At 54.5% G+C, this 15779-nt stretch overlaps 1 protein-coding gene across 1 annotated transcript in view; it reads right to left on the bottom strand.

The window, feature by feature from the left end:
- proser3 (proline and serine rich 3) overlaps positions 1–15779 on the bottom strand; it is a 47003-nt gene that overhangs the window by 18462 nt on the left and 12762 nt on the right. Inside the window, exons 3-9 of the mRNA XM_068018391.1 lie at positions 14949–15250; positions 14629–14777; positions 12243–12391; positions 8805–8893; positions 8081–8202; positions 6022–6221; positions 3108–3896 (exon numbers count right to left, since the gene is read on the bottom strand). Of these exons, the coding sequence (XP_067874492.1) occupies positions 3108–3896; positions 6022–6221; positions 8081–8202; positions 8805–8893; positions 12243–12391; positions 14629–14777; positions 14949–15250 (1800 nt within the window). The remainder of the gene's footprint in view (positions 1–3107; positions 3897–6021; positions 6222–8080; positions 8203–8804; positions 8894–12242; positions 12392–14628; positions 14778–14948; positions 15251–15779) is intronic.

Genomic DNA, 15779 nt, shown 5'->3' with positions numbered 1-15779 from the left:
GAGTGCTGCACTGTCGGAGGGTCAGTACTGAGGGAGCGCTGCACTGTCGGAGGGTCAGTACTGAGGGAGTGCTGTGATGTCGGAGGGTCAGTACTGAGGGAGTGCTGCGATGTCGGAGGGTCAGTACTGAGGGAGTGCTGCACTGTCGGAGGGTCAGTACTGAGGGAGTGCTGCACTGACGGAGGGTCAGTACTGAGGGAGTGCTGCACTGACGGAGGGTCAGTACTGAGGGAGTGCTGCACTGTAGGAGGGTCAGTACTGAGGGAGTGCTGCACTGTAGGAGGGTCAGTACTGAGGGAGTGCTGCACTGTAGGAGGGTCAGTACTGAGGGAGTGCTGCACTGTCGGAGGATCAGTACTGAGGGAGTGCTGCACTGTCGGAGGATCAGTACTGAGGGAGTGCTGCACTGTAGGAGGGTCAGTACTGAGGGAGTGCTGCACTGTCGGAGGATCAGTACTGAGGGAGTGCTGCACTGTCGGAGGATCAGTACTGAGGGAGTGCTGCACTGTAGGAGGGTCAGTACTGAGGGAGTGCTGCACTGTCGGAGGGTCAGAACTGAGGGAGTGCTGCACTGTCGGAGGGTCAGTACTGAGGGAGTGCTGCACTGTCGGAGGGTCAGTACTGAGGGAGTGCTGCACTGTCGGAGGGTCAGTACTGAGGGAGTGCTGCACTGTCGGAGGGTCAGTACTGAGGGAGTGCTGCAATGTCGGAGGGTCAGTACTGAGGGAGTGCCGCACTGTCAGAGGGTCAGTACTGAGGGAGTGCTGCGCTGTCGGAGGGTCAGTACTGAGGGAGTGCTGCGCAGTCGGAGGGTCAGTACTGAGGGAGTGCTGCACTGTCGGAGGATCAGTACTGAGGGAGTGCTGCACTGTAGGAGGGTCAGTACTGAGGGAGTGCTGCACTGTCGGAGGGTCAGTACTGAGGGAGTGCTGCACGGTAGGAGGGTCAGTACTGAGGGAGTGCTGCACTGTCGGAGGATCAGTACTGAGGGAGTGCCGCAATGTCGGAGGGTCAGTACTGAGGGAGTGCCGCAATGTCGGAGGGTCAGTACTGAGGGAGTGCCGCACTGTCGGAGGGTCAGTACTGAGGGAGTGCCGCACTGTCCGAGGGTCAGTACCGAGGGAGTGCTGCACTGTCCGAGGGTCAGTACTGAGGGAGTGCCGCACTGTCCGAGGGTCAGTACTGAGGGAGTGCTGCACTGTCAGAGGGTCAGTACTGAGGGAGTGCCGCACTGTCAGAGGGTCAGTACTGAGGGAATGCCACACTGTCCGAGGGTCACTCCCGAGGGAGTGCTGCACTGTCCGAGGGTCAGTACTGAGGGAGTGCCGCACTGTCCGAGGGTCAGTACTGAGGGAGTGCCGCACTGTCAGAGGGTCAGTACTGAGGGAGTGCTGCATTGTCGGAGGGTCAGTACTGAGGGAGTGCTGCACTGTGGGAGGGTCAGTACTGAGGGAGTGCTGCACTTTCGGAGGGTCAGTACTGAGGGAGTGCTGCATTGTCGGAGCGTCAGTACTGAGGGAGTGCCGCACTGTCGAGGGTCAGTACTGAGGGAGTGCCGCACTGTCGAGGGTCAGTACTGAGGGATCGCCGCACTGTCGGAGGGTCAGTACTGAGGGAGAGCTGTACTGTCGGAGCGTCAGTACTGAGGGAGTGCCGCACTGTCGGAGGGTCAGTACTGAGGGAGCACTGCACTGTCGGAGGGTCAGTACTGAGGGAGTACTGCACTGTCACAGGGTCAGTACTGAGGGAGTGCTGCACTTTTGGAGGGTCAGTACTGAGGGAGTGCTGCACTGTCGGAGGGTCAGTACTGAGGGAGTGCCGCACTGTCAAGGGTCAGTACTGAGGGAGTGCCGCACTGTCGGAGGGTCAGTACTGAGGGAGCACCGCACTGTCGGAGGGTCAGTACTGAGGGATCGCCGCACTGTCGGAGGGTCAGTACTGAGGGTGCCCTGTCCTGTCGGAGGGTCAGTACTGAGGGAATGCTGTACTGTCGGAGGGTCAGAACTGAGGGAGCCCTGTACTGTCGGTGGGTCAGTACTGAGGGAGTGCCGCACTGTCGGAGGGTCAGTACTGAGGGAGAGCTGTACTATTGGAGGGTCAGTACTGAGGGAGTGCCGCACTGTCGGAGGGTCAGTACTGAGGGAGTGCCGCACTGTCGGAGGGTCAGTACTGAGGGATTGCTGCACTGTCGAAGGGTCAGTACTGAGGGATTGCTGCACTGTCGGAGGGTCAGTACTGAGGGAGTGCCGCACTGTCGGAGGGTCAGTACTGAGGGATTGCTGCACTGTCGAAGGGTCAGTACTGAGGGATTGCTGCACTGTCGGAGGGTCAATACTGAGGGAGTGCCGCACTGTCGGAGGGTCAGTACTGAGGGATTGCTGCACTGTCGAAGGGTCAGTACTGAGGGATTGCTGCACTGTCGGAGGGTCAGTACTGAGGGAGTGCTGTACTGTCGGAGGGTCAGTACTGAGGGAGTGCTGCACTGTCGGAGGGTCAGTACTGAGGGAGTGCTGCACTGTCGGAGGGTCAGTACTGAGGGAGTGCTGTACTGTCGCAGGGTCAGTACTGAGGGAGTGCTGCACTGTCGGAGGGTCAGTACTGAGGGAGTGCTGCACTGTCGGAGGGTCAGTACTGAGGGAGTGCTGCACCGTCGGAGGGTCAGTACTGAGGGAGTGCTGCACTGTCGGAGGGTCAGTACTGAGGGAGTGCTGTACTGTCGGAGGGTCAGTACTGAGGGTGTGCTGTACTGTCGGAGGGTCAGTACTGAGGGAGTGCTGCACTGTCGGAGGGTCAGTACTGAGGGAGTGCTGTACTGTCGGAGGGTCAGTACTGAGGGAGTGCTGCACTGTCGGAGGGTCAGTACTGAGGGAGTGCTGCACTGTCGGAGGGTCAGTACTGAGGGAGTGCTGTACTGTCGGAGGGTCAGTACTGAGGGTGTGCTGCACTGTCGGAGGGTCAGTACTGAGGGAGTGCTGCTATTTCTGGATATACCATGTGAAGAGTGGTTTTTACTGAGACTCCTGTCACTGTCCGTCAGGGTGAATTACCCAGTGAGGTTGGATAAATACGACATGATCTTGTTCCTTCGCAAAGATCAAACACGTCACCTGTCCCAGCGCGTGGCGCACCTCCGATTGTGCGATCTGGTCCACTCGGCCTGCTCGCCGTCTGTGCCTTCGCCCCGTGCATGGCCGGTCAGTGGGAGGACTCCAGGATTCACTGCTGGAGGACTCCTGGTCTGGATGGGTATCATGCCAGCCGGGGCTCGGGTGTCTCGGACTGGGGGGCGAGGGTTTTTCTCGCTGGGGGGTGGCATCGTGTTGCCTCCTGGGCTGCGTGAGTGCCGGAGACACCGTGCCGCAGATCTCCCTGCCGCTGCTCCGTCCGGCTTTCCCGCCCCCTCGCGGGGGTCCGTGCCCCCTCCACATTCGCTCGGTGGTGTCGGTCAACGGTCGGTCGGGACGTGGCACCTGGGGTCGCAGTCCGATTTCGGCGGCCCCCTCCGAACGCTGCGCTCCGCCAGTGGAGCTCTCCTCGGAAAGACTCTCCGCTGACCTTTGCCCCTCGTCTGCTGCCCCCAGGTGGGGATCCAACCCTCTGTCTCCTCCTCCCCACTGACCCCGTCCTGTGTCCATGACCTCCGGATCGGAACGTTGAACCTCGGCAGCGGGCTGGGGACACGACGGGCGACGGTGGCACACGGGCTCTGCCCATGCCCACTCCGGCCTGGTCGGGTTTAACAGTGGGCTGGGGACTGGTGCCCCAGCCTCAGGCCTGGTTTTGGCACAATGTGTGGGGGTTGTGGCTGGAATCTCACCCCCTCTCCAACCGCTGTCAGGGGAAGATCCTGTCGTCACCATCCTGTCCTCTTGTGCGCCCTCATCAGTCTCTCCAATCTGTAAAGAGAATAAACCCTTTAGAAATCCCAGTTAGTCCCCAGCTGGAGAGTTGTGTCCAATTCCGGGCGCCACACACTTCAGGAAGGATGTCGAGTCCTTGGGGAGGGTGCGGAGGGAGATTTACTGGAATGGTCCCGGGGATGAGGGACTTCAGTTAACGTGGAGAGACTGGGAGAAGCTGGGATTGTTCTCCTTAAAGCAGAGAAAGTTAAGGGGGAGATTTAATCGAGGCGTTCAAAATCATGAGGGGGTTTTGATGGAGTAAATGAGGAGAAACTGTTCCCAGTGGCAGGAGGGTCGGTAACCAGAGGGACACAGATTGAGGATAATGGGTAAAAGAACCAGAGGTGGTGGGGGGGAGAGAGGAGGAGAATGTTTTTGACGCAGTGAGTTGTTGTGATCTGGAACGCGCTGCCTGAAAGGGCGGTGGAAGCAGATTCAATAGTAACTTTCAAAAGGGGGAATTGGAGAAATACTGGAAGGGGAAAAATTTGCAGGACGATGGGGGGGGGGGGAATGGGGACTAATTGGATAGATCTTTCAAAGAGCTAGCACAGGGACAATGGGCTGAATGGTCTCCTTTGCTGTACGATTCTACGAGCCAATGGAAATGTTTACTTGCATCACGGAAGTGGTCACCGCTACAGAGAGCTCAGGTTCCATCCTGGGTCTCTGTCCAGTTGTCTGATCTCAGCCAGGCTGGGGGTAAGGGGACGATCACTGACCCCCAACATCCCCTGGGTCAGGGGAGGGAACTCAGACCGTGTTTCTGCTTCCCATCGCATGCCTGCGATTCCAACAGGGAAAGCGAGCGAGGACTGGATCGGGCCTGGCTGTGATGCTGCCCAAGGCCGAATATCTGCCTGGCTCTCCAGCCCACACCTGCACAAATGGACAGCCGGGTGAGGTGCTTTTAGTTCTATCCTGGTAGAGACTGCATCCCCAAGACAGGAAGAAAGCAAGACAGGCTGTACTTGGGAAATGTTGGAAGGACTTAGTGATGTTACAATCCCAGGGCCCCATTGTGTCACACCTACTGGGATCAAACCCAACCCCAGAGGATATGAACACAGGAACAGGAGGAGGCCCATTCGGCCCCTCTCGAGCCTGTTACACAGGAACAGGAGGAGGCCCATTCGGCCCCTTCTCGAGCCTGTTACACAGGAACAGGAGGAGGCCCATTCGGCCCCTCTCGAGCCTGTTACACAGGAACAGGAGGAGGCCCATTCGGCCCCTTCTCGAGCCTGTTACACAGGAACAGGAGGAGGCCCATTCGGCCCCTCTCGAGCCTGTTACACAGGAACAGGAGGAGGCCCATTCGGCCCCTCTCGAGCCTGTTACACAGGAACAGGAGGAGGCCCATTCAGCCCCTCTCGAGCCTGTTACACAGGAACAGGAGGAGGCCCATTCAGCCCCTCTTGAGTCTGCTCTCCCATTCAATGAGATCATGACTGATCTGTGACCCAACTCCATATTGTCCCATATCCCTGAATAGCTTTGGTTAACAACAATCTATCAATCCCAGATTTAAAATGAACAATTGATCCAACATTGATTTCCGTTTGAGGAAGAGAATTCCAAACTTCTCCCACCCTTTGTGTGTGGAAGTGTTTCCGAATTTCACTCCTGAAAACTCCGGCTCGAATGTTTAGGTCATGTCCCCTTGTTCTGGACTCCCCAACCAGCGGGAATAGTTTCTATCTATCAACCCTATCAGTTCATCTTAATATCTTGTAAACTTCAATCAAATCAGTCTTTAACCTTCTAAATTCCCGGGAATGCAGCCCTGGTGTGTGGAATCTCTTGTCCAGCGAATTGCTTACCCATCGGGGGATTAGGTCAGACTCTGGCCTGTCACTCTCTCGGGTTAAAGACAGCTCAGAGGGGAAAGCGACTCTCCTGTACTGCTGTTCAGCTTGGAGCAATTGAAACCGAGTGCCCAGGACGTCTGGGGCGACAGAGCAGCAACAAAGACCTCCCGACAAGTGGGCACAGGCCACAGGGAACTGGAAGACCTGGCTCCAGCCCCCGGTGTAACCTCCCGAGGTTGAGCGAGTGTAAGCCAGGGCAGGAGGAGATTTTCCTTGTGGTTTGTCACCATTCGGGAAGGACTGATTCTTACCTGCCTGACCAGCCGGACTGCAGGGGACTGGAATTTCCTGATGGGCCGAGTGGGCCAAGGACTGTCTCTTGCTGCCTCCATCTTCCTCTGTAAACGCCACTGGTACAGGATGTCGTCCTCAGGGCGGGCACACAATGGCGGAGTACGGGTGAGGTAGTGAGGGGCAGGCACTGTGCAAACCTGCCTGGTAATTGTATCCTCTGGAGAGGAGAGAAGGAGCCAGTTACACAGAGCTGCAAACTATAGGATCACACCGACACCCTCCGTTTCACTTCCCTGAACAGCATTACAATCCATGTCGGGCGGATCCAGACACCGGCCCAAAGCCAGGGCCCAGTGGGTTACACTCAGAGAGAAGGGAATGGGTTTGAGTCCCCACTCGAGAGGCAGTAATCCAGGCAGACATTCTCAGTACCAGCAACTATAGAGCACCGTACCGTCAGAGAGTTAGTACTGAGGGAGTGCTGCACCGTCAGAGGATCAGTACAGAGGAAGTGCTGCACTGTCAGAGGATCAGTACTGAGGGAGTGCTGCACTGTCAGAGGGTCAGTACTGAGGGAGTGCTGCACCGTCAGAGGATCAGTACTGAGGGAGTGCTGCACTGTCGGAGGGTCAGTACTGAGGGAGTGCTGCACTGTCGGAGGGTCAGTACTGAGGGAGTGCTACACTGTCAGAGAGTTAGCACTGAGGGAGTGCTGCACGGTCAGAGGATCAGTACAGAGGGAGTGCTGCACTGTCGAAGGGTCAGTACAGAGGGAGTGCTGCACTGTCAGAGGATCAGTACTGAGGGAGTGCTGCACTGTCGAAGGGTCTGGACTGAGGGAGCGCCGCACTGTCAGAGGATCAGTACTGAGGGAGTGCTGCACCGTCAGAGGATCAGTACTGAGGGAGTGCTGCACTGTCGGAGGGTCAGTACAGAGGGAGTGCTGCACTGTCGAAGGGTCTGGACTGAGGGAGTGCCGCACTGTCAGAGGGTCAGGACCGAGGGAGTGCTGCACTGTCGGAGGGTCAGTACTGAGGGAGCGCCGCACTGCCGGAGGATCAGGACAAAGGGAGCGACGCACCGTCAGATGTCAGTACTGAGGAAGTGCTGCACTGTCGAAGGGTCAGTACTGAGGGAGTGCTGCATTGTCGGAGGGTCAGTACTGAGGGAGTGCCGCACTGTCGGAGGGTCAGTACTGAGGGAGTGCTGCACTGTCGGAGGGTCAGTACTGAGGGAGCGCCGCACTGTCGGAGGATCATACCTCATGTGCTTTGGGACGTTGTGAGGTGGTGAAAGGCGCCAGAGAAATGAAAGTCTTTTCTTTTTTGAATGGTGGCATCTGGGTCTCTGTGCGGAGAGGAAATGAACTCGATAATCCCACTCACTGATCAGTGACTCCTGCTGGTGAATATGCAGGTTAGGTAGTGGGATGGGAGGGGTAAACACAAGAAATAGGAGCAGGAGCAGACCATTCGGCCCATCAAGCCTGCTGCACAATTCAATATGATCATGGCTGATCTTGGGCTTCAATTCCAATTTCCTGCCCACTGCCCATAACCCTTGATTCCCTGCAAGACTGCAAATCTATTTATCCCAGCCTTAAATGTTTCAATGATGGAGCATCCACAACCCTCTAGGGTAGAGAATTCCAAAGGTTCACAACCCTTTGAGTGAAGTAATTTCTCCTCATCTCAGTCCTGAATGATTGACCCCTTATCCTGAGACTGTGTCCCCGTGTTCTAGATTCCCCGACCTGTGTGAACAATCTCTCAGCTTCTACCCTATCAAACCCTTTCACAATCTTGTATGTCTCAATGAGGTGAGGATTTGACAGGATTAAATAATAATTGCAGCAAAGTTCCTCCACTCTGAAATGTCAAGTTAACCCTCACCGGCTGAGCTCACCAGACGTCTGTCACCCCGTGAAAGCTGGGGGCCGACTAAGCGACAGCCCGTACCTTCAGGGGAGGGAGGGAGGGAGGGAGGGGAGAATCGATACCCGGGGACCCTGGTGGGTTTGAAGGGCTGAGATTGCGTCCTCCTCGCACTGTGACGTTTCTGAAGCGCGGAGCTTACCGGCTGTCAGCCCACTCAGAATGAAGGCCGGCCTGCGCGAGGGCTCCTCGACACTGTCGCACGCCGAGGGAGATCCCACACCATCTGAGCTCACGGGGACAGGGCCACTGTGGGAGGAGTCACTGCAGAGGGAGGAAAGAGGCAAACAGGCAACGGCTGAGAACAGACAGAGGCAGCCAACGTCAACTTATACTGACCGTCACGCAGAAAAGCATCCGGATGCAATTCCCAAAGTGTCACTGGATTTTCCCGGGCACAGGGCCACAGGAGGGGGGAAGGTGAACAAAAGAAAGGAGATGAAGGAATTCCCATTTCTCCAGCACCATTCATCACCCTCAGGTTGTCCGAAAGCAGTTCACAGATAGCGACGCACCTTCAAAGTGCGCTCACTGTTGTAGTGTAGGAAACGCAGTGGCCAATTGGCGCACAGCAAGATCCCACAAACAACAATGTGATAATGACTCAGATCGTCTGGGTTTTTTTTTAGTGATGCTGGTTGAAGGATAAATACTGTCCCCAGGACACCGGGGAGAACTCCCCCCCGCTGCTCTTCTTCCAAATAGTGGCCGTGGGATCTTTTACACCCACCTGAGGGCAGACGGGGGCCTCGGTTTAATGTCTCATCTGAAAGACGGCACCTCCGACAGTGCAGCACTCCCTCAGCACTGACCCTATTACTACAAGCACACGCAGTGGAGCAGGAACCCCCTGAGCTGCACCCTACCTACGCTCCAGCAGTCGGTTTGCTCTCTCCTGGAGATGAATCGTGTCCGCATCAAAGGGCTCCAGTTGGGAAACATCCGAGGGTTCCTCCTGCAAACAAGCAGCTGCCAGTGGTTAACAAAAGCAAACCTGCAGGCACAGCGAGACCACCCCTCCAAATTCTACTCATCCAACTCACACACACCACACCAACGGCAATACTGCGAACCCCCACCTCCGACCACTCCCAGCGAGTAACATGCTGCCCATCCGACTCTGCAGATCACATCAAACCGTCACTCGACCGTCACACACTTCACAGAATCAGGACCAGCAAACCGCTACCCTCTCTCCAAACCGAGGGTCACTGGACAGTGATCAGGAGCAAGAACCCTGGCTGATTTCCCCCTCTCTCTCTAACCCAGGGCTCACTGGACAGTGATCAGGAGCAGGAACCCTGGCTGATTTCCCCCTCTCTCCAAACTGAGGGTCACTGGACAGTGATCAGGAGCAGGAACCCTGGCTGATTTCCCCCTCTCTCTCTAACCCAGGGGTCATTGGACAGTGATCAGGATCAGGAACCCTGGCTGATTTCCCCCTCTCTCTAACCCAGGGGACACTGGACAGTGATCAGGATCAGGAACCCTGGCTGATTTCCCCCTCTCTCTACCCCAGGGGTTACTGGACAGTGATCAGGAGCAGGAACCCTGGCTGATTTCCCCCTCTCTCTCTCTAACCCAGGGGTCACTGGACAGTGATCAGGAGCAAGAACCCTGGCTGATTTCCCCCTCTCTCTCTAACCCAGGGCTCACTGGACAGTGATCAGGAGCAGGAACCCTGGCTGATTTCCCCCTCTCTCTAACCCAGGGGTTACTGGACAGTGATCAGGAGCAGGAACCCTGGCTGATTTCCCCCTCTCTCTAACCCAGGGGTCACTAGACAGTGATCAGGAGCAGGAACCTTGGCTGATTTTCCCCTCTCTCTAACCCAGGGCTCACTGGACAGTGATCAGGAGCAGGAACCCTGGCTGATTTCCCTCTCTCTCTCTAACCCAGGGCTCACTGGACAGTGATCAGGAGCAGGAACCCTGGCTGATTTCTCCTCTCTCTCTAACCCATGGCTCACTGGACAGTGATCAGGAGCAGGAACCCTGGCTGATTTCCCCCTCTCTCTAACACAGGAGTCACTGGACAGTGATCAGGAGCAGGAACCCTGGCTGATTTCCCCTCTCACTCTCTAACCCAGGGTCACGGGACAGTGATCAGGAGCAGGAATTTGGCTGATTTCCCCCCCTCTCTCTAACCCAGGGCTCACTGGACAGTGATCAGGAGCAGGAACCCTGGCTGATTTCCCCCTCTCTCCAACCCAGAGTCACTGAACAGTGATCAGGAGCAGGAACCCTGGCTGATTTCCCCCTCTCTCTAACCCAGGGCTCACTGGATAGTGATCAGGAGCAGGAACCCTGGCTGAATTCCCCCTCTCTCTCTAACCCAGGGCTCACTGGACAGTGATCAGGAGCAGGAACCCTGGCTGAATTCCCCCTCTCTGTCCAACCCAGGGCTCACTGGACAGTGATCAGGATCAGGAACCCTGGCTGATTTCCCCCTCTCTCTACCCCAGGGGTTACTGGACAGTGATCAGGAGCAGGAACCCTGGCTGATTTCCCCCTCTCTCTCTCTAACCCAGGGGTCACTGGACAGTGATCAGGAGCAAGAACCCTGGCTGATTTCCCCCTCTCTCTCTAACCCAGGGCTCACTGGACAGTGATCAGGAGCAGGAACCCTGGCTGATTTCCCCCTCTCTCTAACCCAGGGGTTACTGGACAGTGATCAGGAGCAGGAACCCTGGCTGATTTCCCCCTCTCTCTAACCCAGGGGTCACTAGACAGTGATCAGGAGCAGGAACCTTGGCTGATTTTCCCCTCTCTCTAACCCAGGGCTCACTGGACAGTGATCAGGAGCAGGAACCCTGGCTGATTTCCCTCTCTCTCTCTAACCCAGGGCTCACTGGACAGTGATCAGGAGCAGGAACCCTGGCTGATTTCTCCTCTCTCTCTAACCCAGGGGTCACTAGACAGTGATCAGGAGCAGGAACCTTGGCTGATTTTCCCCTCTCTCTAACACAGGAGTCACTAGACAGTGATCAGGAGCAGGAACCCTGGCTGATTTCTCCTCTCTCTCTAACCCAGGGGTCACTAGACAGTGATCAGGAGCAGGAACCCTGGCTGATTTCTCCTCTCTCTCTAACCCAGGGCTCACTGGACAGTGATCAGGAGCAGGAACCCTGGCTGATTTCTCCTCTCTCTCTAACCCATGGCTCACTGGACAGTGATCAGGAGCAGGAACCCTGGCTGATTTCCCCCTCTCTCTAACACAGGAGTCACTGGACAGTGATCAGGAGCAGGAACCCTGGCTGATTTCCCTCTCTCTCTAACCCAGGGTCACGGGACAGTGATCAGGAGCAGGAATTTGGCTGATTTCCCCCCCTCTCTCTAACCCAGGGCTCACTGGACAGTGATCAGGAGCAGGAACCCTGGCTGATTTCCCCCTCTCTCCAACCCAGAGTCACTGAACAGTGATCAGGAGCAGGAACCCTGGCTGATTTCCCCCTCTCTCTAACCCAGGGCTCACTGGATAGTGATCAGGAGCAGGAACCCTGGCTGAATTCCCCCTCTCTCTCTAACCCAGGGCTCACTGGACAGTGATCAGGAGCAGGAACCCTGGCTGAATTCCCCCTCTCTGTCCAACCCAGGGCTCACTGGACAGTGATCAGGAGCAGGAACCCTGGCTGAATTCCCCCCCTCTCTCTAACCCAGGGCTCACTGGACAGTGATCAGGAGCAGGAACTCTGACTGATTTCCCCCTCTCTCTCTAACCCAGGGCTCACTGGACAGTGATCAGGAGCAGGAACCCTGGCTGAATTCCCCCTCTCTGTCCAACCCAGGGCTCACTGGACAGTGATCAGGAGCAGGAACCCTGGCTGAATTCCCCCTCTCTCTCTAACCCAGGGTCACTGGACAGTGATCAGGAGCAGGAACCCTGGCTGATTTCCCCTCTCTCTCTCTAACCCAGGGGTCACTGGACAGTGATCAGGAGCAGGAACCCTGGCTGATTTCCCCTCTCTCTAACCCAGGGGACACTGGACAGTAATCAGGAGCAGGAACCCTGGCTGAATTCCCCCTCTCTCTCTAACCCAGGATCACTGGACAGTGAGCAGGAGCAGGAACCCTGGCTGAATTCCCCCTCTCTCTCTAACCCAGGATCACTGGACAGTGAGCAGGAGCAGGAACCCTGGCTGAATTCCCCCTCTCTCTCCAACCCAGGGCTCACTGGACAGTGATCAGGAGCAGGAACCCTGGCTGAATTCCCCCTCTCTCTCTTACCCAGGGTCACTGGACAGTGATCAGGAGCAGGAACCCTGCATCCTGCAACTCTTTGCTCAGATTGAAATTAATACTAACCACAGAGGAAAGCCCAGTCTTTAAGAAAGCCAGGCTTGGGAGAGGGAGGCTGGGCTGTGGGGTTTTCCCTCGCAAGCGTTCGATCCGAGTCAGTGCAACAGGGGAATAATTGCGAGATTCTCCTCTTTCTGTGATAAATGAGCGAAATCCTGTCAACAACAACAACAAATATCAAAGCAATAATCCCAAAAGTTAACTTTGTACATGGATCAATTAATCCTCCCCATATTATAAAACGTATTAAACCGAGGTGTTCGGGGTGGTATACATATAGAATAACTGATACCTGGGAGTGAGTTACAGACTGGAATCTAATCGAGGGGTTCGGGGGGGGTTTATATATAGAATAACAGATACCCGGGAGTGAGTTACAGACTGGAATCTAATCGAGGGGTTCGGGGGGTTTATATATAGAATAACAGATACCCGGGAGTGAGTTACAGACTGGAATCTAATCGAGGGGTTTATATATAGAATAACAGATACCCGGGAGTGAGTTACAGACTGGAAACTAATCGAGGGGTTCGGGGGGTTTATATATAGAATAACAGATACCCGGGAGTGAGTTACAGGCTGGAATCTAATCGAGGGGTTCGGGGTGTTTATATATAGAATAACAGATACCCGGGAGTGAGTTACAGACTGGAATCTAATCGAGGGGTTTATATATAGAATAACAGATACCCGGGAGTGAGTTACAGACTGGAATCTAATCGAGGGGTTTATATGTAGAATAACAGATACCCGGGAGTGAGTTACAGACTGGAATCTAATCGAGGGGTTCGGGGGGTTTATATATAGAATAACAGATACCCGGGAGTGAGTTACAGACTGGAAACTAATCGAGGGGTTCGGGGGGTTTATATATAGAATAACAGATACCCGGGAGTGAGTTACAGCCTGGAATCTAATCGAAGGGTTCGGGGGGGTTCATATATAGAATAACAGATACCCGGGAGTGAGTTACAGACTGGAATCTAATCGAGGGGTTCGGGGGGGTTTATATATAGAATAACAGATACCCGGGAGTGAGTTACAGACAGGAATCTAATCGAGGGGTTCGGGGGGTTTATATATAGAATAACAGATACCCGGGAGTGAGTTACAGACAGGAATCTAATCGAGGGGTTCGGGGGGTTTATATATCGAATAACAGATACCCGGGAGTGAGTTACACACTGGAATCTAATAGAGGGGTTCGGGGGGTTTATAGATGGAATAACAGATACCCGGGAGTGAGTTACAGACTGGAATCTAATCGAGGGGTTCGGGGAGGTTTATATATAGAATAACAGATACCCGGGAGTGAGTTACAGACTGGAATCTAATCGAGGGGTTCGGGGGAGGTTTATATATAGAATAACAGATACCCGGGAGTGAGTTACAGACTGGAATCTAATCGAGGGGTTCAGGGGGTTTATATATAGAATAACAGATACCGGGGAGTGAGTTACAGACTGGAATCTAATAGAGCGGTTCGGAGGTTTATATATAGAATAACAGATACCCGGGAGTGAGTTACAGACTGGAATCTAATCGAGGGGTTCGGGGGGTTGATATCTTGAATAACAGATACTCGGGAGTGAGTTACAGACTGGAATCTAATCGAGGGGTTCAGGGGGTTTATATATAGAATAACTGATACCCGGGAGTGAGTTACAGACTGGAATCTAATCGAGGGGTTCGGGGGGTTTATATATAGAATAACTGATACCCGGGAGTGAGTTACAGACTGGAATCTAATCGAGGGGTTCGGGGGGTTTATATATAGAATAACAGATACCGGGGAGTGAGTTACAGACTGGAATCTAATCGAGGGGTTCAGGGGGTTTATATATAGAATAACAGATACCCGGGAGTGAGTTACAGATTGGAATCTAATCGAGGGGTTCGGGGGGTTTATATATGGAATAACAGATACCCGGGAGTGAGTTACAGACTGGAATCTAATCGAGGGGTTCAGGGGGTTTATATATAGAATAACAGATACCCGGGAGTGAGTTACAGACTGGAATCTAATCGAGGGGTTCAGGGGGTTTATATATAGAATAACAGATACCCGGGAGTGAGTTACCGACTGGAATCTAATCGAGGAGTCCGGGGGGGTTATATAGAGAATAACAGATACCCGGGAGTGAGTTACAGACTGGAATCTAATCGAGGAGTCCGGGGGGGTTATATAGAGAATAACAGATACCCAGGAGTGAGTTACAGACTGGAATCTAATCGAGGAGTCCGGGGGGGGTTATATAGAGAATAACAGATACCCGGGAGTGAGTTACAGACTGGAATCTAATTGATTGAAGATTGAACAGTGGGAGCAGTTTGATGCTGTCTTTTCTCGAGTCATGGTCTAAAAGGAGTCCTTCTGCACTCCCAGGCTTACCTTGGTTGAATTGCATATTGTCTTCAGTCGGTGTGGAGCTGATCGGAGGGGAGTTCCTGAGCCACCAGAACTCTGTGCCAACCTCAGCTGCTGCCCGCTCTCGGTCCTCTCTGCTCTGTGGCTTGGCCTGTCGGAATCGCTGGATGTACCTGGGAGCAGGCAGGGAGTGGGAGGAAAAGGTTGGAGGATTCAGACACCCTTCTTGGTCAGTGCTACGGAGCAGTACAAAACAGGATCTCTCTCTTACCCAGAACTGACAACAATACTCCTCTGGAGCCCGAACCAGACATTTATAAAGTCGATACTGTGCTCTCACTCACTTGGCTATGACTGAACTCTCGCTGAGTGCAGTCTCTGGACTTTCCGACCAGCCTGTGTCTCTACGATCGACCTCGCGATGTGTTAGCGATCCTCCCACAGATCCAGCCAGACTATCTCCCTTCTTCGTCCCCTCTGGTGTCTGTGGGGAGCTGCTCTCGGTTGAAGGCCAGGACTCCTCCAGGTGGCTGCTTGACCTCTGCAGGGGCACATGGTTTACAGGTCCTGGTGGATTCTCTGGATCTGGAGGGGAGGGAGGACCAGGCACTGGACCAAACTGCTGATGTTTATCTGGCTTTATCACCTGGGTCAGGGGTCATTAAACAACAAATATCATGCAGAGAAATAACAGGAAAATACAATTCCCCTTTCTCCAGCGTCTTTCCCCCCCTCCGCACGTCCCAAAGCCCATCACAGACAATGAAGGACTTTATTTGATGTGTGCTCACTGTTTGTAATGTAGGAAAAGCAACAGCCAATTTGCGCACAGCAAGATCCCACAAACAGCAATGTGATAACGACCCAGATCATCTGGGTTTTTTTTTAGTGATGTTGGTTGAGGGATAAATATTGTCCCCAGGACACCGGGGAGAACTCCCCCCCACCCCCCTGCTCTTCTTCCAAATAGTGGCCGTGGGATCTTTTACACCCACCTGAGAGGGCAGACGGGGGCCTCGGTTTAATGCCTCATCTGAAAGACGGCACCTCCGACAGTGCAGCACTCCCTCAGTACTGATCCTCCGACAGTGCAGCACTCCCTCAGCACTGACCCTCCGACAGTACGGCACTCCCTCAGTATGGATCCTCCGACAGTGCGGCACTCCCTCAGTACA

Source organism: Heterodontus francisci, chromosome 39 (assembly GCF_036365525.1).
Source record: "Heterodontus francisci isolate sHetFra1 chromosome 39, sHetFra1.hap1, whole genome shotgun sequence".
Taxonomy (NCBI): Eukaryota; Metazoa; Chordata; class Chondrichthyes; order Heterodontiformes; family Heterodontidae; genus Heterodontus; species Heterodontus francisci.
Note: the sequence above shows the minus strand (reverse complement) of the source record. Positions and strands in the feature narration are given on the sequence as shown.